At 34.6% G+C, this 7,898-nt stretch overlaps 1 protein-coding gene across 5 annotated transcripts in view; it reads right to left on the bottom strand.

Annotated features, from left to right (window-relative positions):
* Positions 1-7,898, bottom strand: part of tnr (tenascin R (restrictin, janusin)) — a gene marked incomplete at its 5' end in the record, with an annotated part of 189,852 nt that overhangs the window by 58,869 nt on the left and 123,085 nt on the right. For all 5 annotated transcript variants that reach the window (XM_014031472.1, XM_014031503.1, XM_014031494.1 and 2 more), the window contains 4 exon segments: positions 536-686; positions 5,551-5,666; positions 6,867-7,010; positions 7,164-7,283. In XM_014031472.1, the coding sequence (XP_013886926.1) occupies positions 536-686; positions 5,551-5,666; positions 6,867-7,010; positions 7,164-7,283 (531 nt within the window).

Genomic DNA, 7,898 nt, shown 5'->3' with positions numbered 1-7,898 from the left:
ATTTATTTATTTATTTATTTAGTAATTATGTACAGTAGATCACAAAAAATGTTAAAGATAAACCTTAAAAGCAATAAAAAATTATAAAATCAAGAGCAGAGCATTATTTATCATATTCAAAGCTAAATGAGCACAAGGATATTAAAATTTGACACAATAATCATTAGAAACTTCTCAAAGTCAGACTCTTTCATTTTCTGCTTCTGAACATTTTGGCTCTTGAACACTTTTTTTTTAACAATATGTATGATTTATTAAAGCACCTAATTTTTTTCTGTGACCATGCTTTACATGACAGGCAACATAATTGCATTCTGGGCCATATGTGTGCCAAATTGTGCCAAATAAATCTCAAACCTCTGAGAGTTAAACGCACTGAATCATTTGTGATGTTTTCAATGTTTGTAAAACARTCTGTCACCATTAACCTTGTGGTTAATGGATGTTTTAACTAATATAATCTGCTTCTACGCAGAATCACAATCCATATCATTGCGATGTGAGTAGTTTGTAGCTCCTATTTAAACATACGTACATGTTGTGAATGTAGCTGTGACCGGCTGGCTTCGGCCCTGGTCTCTGAGCGCCACAAGGTTCACGGCGTACTCCTCTCCTGGCCTCAAACCAGTTTGTACAAATGAGGTGATGGTGCTGGGCAGCTGAGCTGTCATGCCTCCATCATTGTCCTTAAWATAAATAGAGACAGATGGAATGTGTCAAAAACAAAACAAATCTGAAACGTAAACTGTATTATTTTTAATTAGCAACAGTAACTGTGACACAAAAAACATACAGTAAATTAAAATATGACAGAATAAAAAATATATATTCTAGCAAGAAGGAATGTTGAGCTAGGCAGTACATTTTCTGAAACATACAGTAAGTTGGAGCCTTTTCTGGCCGTTTGTGAACTGAAAAACCTGAAATGATTTTGCACATTAAATTCCAAACCATATTTCCCTGCAGAAACGAGTGTGCAACAGTGATATTTCTAAGGCCGTGTTCTGCAGAGGCAGCACTTTGCATTTCCAAAAACCTGTCACTCATCAATACACTGYCCCGGCTATAACCAGCTGTTCTGAAAAAGCCAGAGTTGCAAATGCACTTCCTGCTGACAGACAGATGTTTTTACCTACTGCAGGCTTGAGAACCCAAACCAGCTGCACTTTGATGGTTTTTATCAATTCAAAACACACAACAGCTTGTTACTTTCCATGAATACAGTTTTAATTTTAGTTGTAATTTAATCACTTCCACTGAATTACCCACCTGGGGAGTAATAAATAAGCATAATCTGCCCTTAACAACTTATATTAAATGTCCACAAAAAAAGGCAGAAACCCTTGACTAATAAAATTTAAAAACTGTAAACAAAATAAATGACCACAACAACATTACCCATTCTGAAAAGGTTAATCTAAATGATCACAAGCACCAAGGTTTTGGACCTCTGTTTTACAACATAATACTTTATCATATGCATGTAGTATGTTTTGTTTTAATAAATGAATTAAAAATCCAAATTTATATTCCTGACTTTGAAGTAGCTTTTATTACCTTTTCCATTTTTTACTTTTTTTATTTTAACATTTATATTTTGGACAGTCTAAATTTTATGGTTAACCCAAACTATGTRTTTCCTCACAATCTCACCATGTATTTTCTAAATCTAAGTAACAACAATAATGTTCAGATTGTACTTGTGTTGGTGATTCCAATCATTTCCTTGGATCGATGATCTTGGAATTGAAAATTATCTAAAATTGGGTGGTGAGTGATTTCTAAAAAACTGAATTYGCTACAGTCTCTTTCATATCTGCACTGAGCTTCTTGGAGATTCATCATCTATTGTTCCCATTGTGTGCCGGCCAGTCCTGTTATTACTATTAAATAACCCCTATTATGTTGGCACAGAGAAGCTAGCAGCTGCAGCCAACAAATAATCCCTAACAGGAGGTTAAAGCCATAATAGCTGTCAAAATACATGATTTTCCTATGTTTTGATTAAGGATTTTAGGCTTCTAATACAATTTATTCATCATTAAAGGAATGTTTGGGGGTTAATTTATTCAAATTTATTCATTTATTTATAATTATTTATTTCTTTATTTTTATACATAAACTGGTTTAGAAAGCAGCAAATCTTCCCCACCTTTGTTTAGAATACATTTGGAAATCAGTATGTTGGAATATCTCAGCACAGCTCATCTCTATAAGACCTCGGCCCCAACTTTTGATGTAATGCTCTCCACTTGATGACTTCCTCCCCCGTAATTACTCTGCTTCTGTCTACTCTCATTCTTATAGCTTTAAGTTGTGGTTTGTTTTCCGAAGAAGAGAGAAAATCTTTGCATTCACACTTTCATCCTTGCTTTTTTTTTTTTTTTTTGATTAATTTGTTCTCCCTCTGACTCTGTTTACATTCGGGGAATATTTTACCTATTTAATTGCCATTCCCGTCTGAAATGGTTGTGGTTTTATTAGAGCATGTTGTTGTCATTAAAATTTACCCTCTTGAGTCTTCAATCAATTCAACAAATGGTGATTAAAAAATTCATTTGATAAAATGATGAGCTACATAAATTACTATTTTCTGTCTTTTTAATAGAATTTTTAAAATAATTTTCTAAATAGTGAGTGGTTAATGATCAAAAATTTGCAACGTCAATTACATTCATTATAAATTAAATAAAACTTTCAAGCTGGAAATGGTTTTCKTGTGTTTAAAAGAATGTAACAACCTTCAAATTTTGAAGCTTTTAAACTGTTCAAAATTGCTCCTAATCCTGCTGAGACTTTACAGTTTTCATTTGGAAGGAAGGTGTTTCATAAAACAAACAGCTGACATTTCAGTTTGAATTATTCCGAATATCAAACGTCTTTTTTGTCTTCTGTTTCAGCACTGCTAGTTTGCCTGAGAGCAAGTTAATGCAAAAAAAAAAAAAAAACTGTCATGCTGACAATCTGGAAACTTAGGGGAAGAGGTGCAGAAAAAGTAGGAGAGGAATACAAATAAGTTCCTTTGAGATTGTAAGAGAGGTTCTTGGACTTGATAGAGTATTTGTCCACTTTTAAGTGTCAGTCGAGCCAAATCATAGTAAATCCAGCAAAAGGGTTTAAACGATTGCAAGGTTGGGGATAGAAATGACAGAAGAGTGCAAGAACGCACAACTGTGCAGGGAGGACATTATTTCTTTAATAGTTAAAAAATGCACCTTTTTATTGAGTGTCGATTTTTAAGCTTTAACTGCAAGCTTCAAGCTAACTAGAAATAAGCTCAAACTATAATGCTCTTTTAGTGAATTTAAATCTAAACTAAAAAAAATGCATATTTTTTTTTCAAAAGGAAAATCCTAAATTCAGTATTATTCTTAATGCTGAAAATACTGTGTTCCAAAAACTATACATGTCCTTGGTGTCTATGCATGCTATAAAACAGCAGCAGTATATATTTTATGATTTGTATACAGTTTGCTGTTACTGTTTCTAACAACATTAACGTCTTGAACACTCAGACCCCTCCTCCTGCACTGTTTCCTCTTTAATAAATTTTGCATTTGTTCACACAAGCCAAAGCTTTAATGCCTCCTTCCATTAGGAGATTGTCAAAATTCACAATCCCCACTGCTGGTTTAAATCCACGGGGGGTGGGCCTGCCAAGTCTTAATATGATTTCCCTCGTGGTCGGAGAGAGAGAGGGAGAATGTGAGGAAAGATTGAGGAACGAGCATTTACAGGAAAATGAAAAAGATGGAGGGTAGTCCGAGAGGAAGGAGGTGCAGATATCAAGTAAGAGGCGGCGCGCATAAAGTTTAATCAGGAGATTAGTTGGAAAGGTTGGAGATGACAAACGCTGGAAGAAGAATCTGTGGTGAAAAAAAGAGGAGGGCTTAAGCCAATAAAGCTAAGTAGGTAACCTTTTTTTATCATTTAAATAAACAGATGTTCATAAAAAATTGGAAAAGAATAGACCCAAAAAAACATTTCAAAATCAAATTTGGGTCACAATGTCCCAGCAAACCATCAGATATGCCTCTTGAAAACACCTTCAAGGAAAAAAAAAAACAATTACTGTGAGAGGGAAGATTAGAGTTACAGCAGGAGATGGAAAGAGAGGTTTCGCTTCATGGCTTTGAACCTGACCTTGATATGGTTGAAGTTTAACAGCTTATCCATCTAACTGGCAAAAAGCTTAAGACAATCTACTTTTTTTTCTCCAGAAAATCTGATATGGGGTTTCAGCAGAGTGCCAAGAATTTCTAAATCCATCAAAAAAATTATCCTGTTTTTATACAAACAAAAGTTATAAATGAACATCAAATGTGGTATTTTCACACTAAACTAAAAAAATAATACAAAGTTTAATATTAAAAACTATAGCTTCATAATTATGGATTTTTGTGTGTATTAGCTGAAAAAAAATATAAGAATTTAAAAAAAAGTGATGTTGGTAATTACAGTATAATTGTTTTGTTTATGAACTTGTTTATGTAAAAGAAGCATGGGCTTTTAAATCATTTTTCATATTTAAATCATCCTGTTGGGCTCTGTATAAAGTGGAACTRAAATGTTTTGGTCTAAAATCCTCCTTATTATAACCCCACAAGCCCCTCTTTCRCCCCTTTTCTGAGGWAAGTCTCAGATCAACTCATTTTGARGCTGYCTCTTTAAATCTGAACAAGGCGCTTCAGACCCCACCCCCTCCAGCTTCTTGATAGARATGTTTACGACTACAAAGYAATGCATAAACRTTTTATTTATAAATTAATTAAATGATGTCAACAATGGAAGATGTGTCCATCCAGCCTTACATGTWGGATCCAAAGTCTGACTCAGAGCTAGAGGAGMACGAAGACGACTAAATTGTAGTTGGTAAGTCCAGACCTTGTTTGGYATTTGCATTGAATAYATGWATTGTGATGTAATAGCTCAGAAAAGTCATAGAAAATAGAGATRAAATATCACTCAAACAGAATATTAAGATATTCATGCCGCAACAGGAGAGATTAAATTCAACTTTTCTCCACTCCTAGAGACTCCAAATACACAACAAAATGCATTTAACAGCTAAAAAGAAGATTTTGCATATGTCACCTTTACTAAAACTCAGGTATTGTAACAGTTTATTTAGAAATATTTCTGTTAAAATTAGGTATATGTTTTAATAAAGTTTATACATGTCTGCTGACAACTGTGAACTAAWACAACTAATACAACTGATGAAATAAAACAACAGAAACATTTCAAATGTGTGCAGAGCAAAGATGTAGAGTAGCATTAATGACATCAGTCGCAAGAGTCTGATGTTAGTTTGGATTAAAACCAAAAGAATAACAATATTTCTTTTTTGGTTCATTTGGTTAGAAACTGTCAAAACATGAAWATGGTGTTAATGTATTTGATTACAGATGTTTGTAGTTACTGGATTAGACKTGTGTTCTGAACAACAACAGTAACTCTAAAAGATATGCCTGACATGCTTGCATGAGTGCTGCAGCATAATAAGCAAAAGCACAACCACCCTCGAGTGTTCACACAACTTTGCGTTACCTTGGGGATGAAGCTGATCTCCCATCCATCAAAGGAATAGTAGAACGGTTTCCACTGGACCTCCACCGACGTCTCTGTGATGGATTTGAAGACTAAACCATCTGGATTGGAGAGATCTGGAAATGTCCCAGAAACATGTTGTTGCTCTTCTGAGACTCACRCAGTCCATAAATCATCACTTTATCTAAAACCATATTATCTAAACCATATATAATCCATTGTTTTTTATCTGTTCTGCCACATGTTTCTTTAATTTCATGTTTTATGAATATGAATGACACTGCACTAACATTATATTTAGGATCTTGTTCAGACATTTTCTAGAAATCTTGCATTTGTACAAAACTGTATTGCCCACCCCTATTTAGTTTARCATTTTTAGAATAAATTAGAACTGATTTAGACAAAAGCTACTATTTAAATTACAGTAGCGTTCGCAGTATCCTGTTTAATCTCTGCTTCCATGGAATTCAAGACACCCCTACAGCTCCCAAACACTGCTCTGATTTATTGGGAGCTTGCTGTTGCATTAAAGGATTAAATTGAATAGAAATACAGTGATTAAAACCAAACTTAACATGTGATGTATAGGATATGATTATGATTTAACCCAAATATACACTGACTGTTGTCTAAAAACGTAACATTAATTCATTTGGTGAAACTAAACAACTCACGGGCCTACTTTGATTCTGCAAAATATCAAAATCACTTCCTCGTGTTACTAAACATCTTTCCGGATGATCAAATTCTCTTTTTTTTTAATTTCACAAAGACAACGCAATAAATCACACCCTCGCTGAAAAATGGTTCTATCAAGTTTAATTGCCTTGAATTGACTTTATTGCTCAAAATTCTACCATCGCTGAAATGAAATTCACTTATCTGTGAAATGGAGGCTGATTTTACCATCCGCGATTGCACTAATGGAAATATGTTTGTGCAAGCCCACATCGGCTGGAATAATGAATAGGCTCTTACTCAGAGGTTTGATCAGTCTGCACACTTGGTAAGCATGGAAATAACTGGCATGTTTCCTTGTCAGATCCAAGGACTTGGCATTAATACCTGCCAGTGTGTGCATGTTTGTGTGTGTGTGAGTGGGTGACACTAAGCAGTTCTCAAAGGTGGAAATCACTGCCAGACTTTACAGAGGAGCAACTTATGTTCTTCTATATTTATAGATTTTTTATAGGTTTCCATTACTGTCTAATGAACTAAGGTGGTAAATGATATATTTAGTCCTGAACCTAACATGATCGTGTGTAGCAGAATCTAAAGTAGAGCTGCACAGCAAACACAGTACCAGCACTCACAGGTCCAAACTGTAAGACTGGCAGGAACGCTGATTGTGTTGTTGATGACGGCGAACACATTGATGTTGTACTCTATGCCTGCTTCCAGCCTTGAGATCGTCCATGAGGTTGTGTTTCCTGGAAGCCTTATCTCTAGCTGCACACCTGACAGAGAGAAAAGACAGCAGATACAAAAGCCGATACGAGGATGCACTTTTTATTTTCATTATTTTTTGTCTAGCAGGACACAATGAAATAATAAAACATGTAAACTATTGTGTACCTTGTTTTGAGAGTTGAGTTCAGATTGATACTTACCACCAGGGCTGCTTGGTGTGTAGGTCACTAAGTAATCTGTCACCATGACAGAGCCCTCCCATTCCAGGTCAACGGTTTGATCCGTTACCCCTCGTATGTTCAGGTTCATGGCTGGTGCCACTGTTGAGTTACAAAACATTATTAAAATATGAATGTCACATTTTTATTAATTTATTAAAGAAAGTAAAAAAAATAAACAATTGCTTGCTAATGTGAAACCACTAACAAATAAAATGTCTATTTTTCACTCCGTATTCACAAACTGAACAACATAACTGTGGACTCACTTAATGATTTTGCTATTGCTAACAATATGACAGTCAGAATCAGCCACCTGTTTGCCAGAGGTTTGWGAAAATATTGTCAAAGATCAAATATCAAGATTAAAATATGGTTTGTAGCCAATCTGTATAAGTACAGAGGAGCTATTTCAGGAMCTGATACTGGAGTCATGGCACTAAGTCCCTGGCTATGTCACACCATCACACAGTACAAAATGTACAAATCAAATAATCAAATAATTTCTGGCAACATTATTTGTTTGTTGTGTTCAAATTGAGMTGGATGAGGATGTCATATTGCTTTAATTTTTAGAAATATTAACCACCATATATGTATTAGGATTAATTAGATTGCAATAAAAAGACTACAGACRTGGTGATTGGAAAAGCTTTACAGTGTTCTGCAGGCTGACTGCATAAGTTCTTAACTTTTAGTATGTTTACAAGTTTGTGG

Source organism: Austrofundulus limnaeus, unplaced genomic scaffold, assembly GCF_001266775.1.
Source record: "Austrofundulus limnaeus strain Quisiro unplaced genomic scaffold, Austrofundulus_limnaeus-1.0 Scaffold6, whole genome shotgun sequence".
NCBI classification, from domain to species: Eukaryota; Metazoa; Chordata; class Actinopteri; order Cyprinodontiformes; family Rivulidae; genus Austrofundulus; species Austrofundulus limnaeus.
The sequence above is the reverse complement of the archived record's forward strand: the minus strand, read 5'-3'. Positions and strand labels throughout refer to the sequence as shown.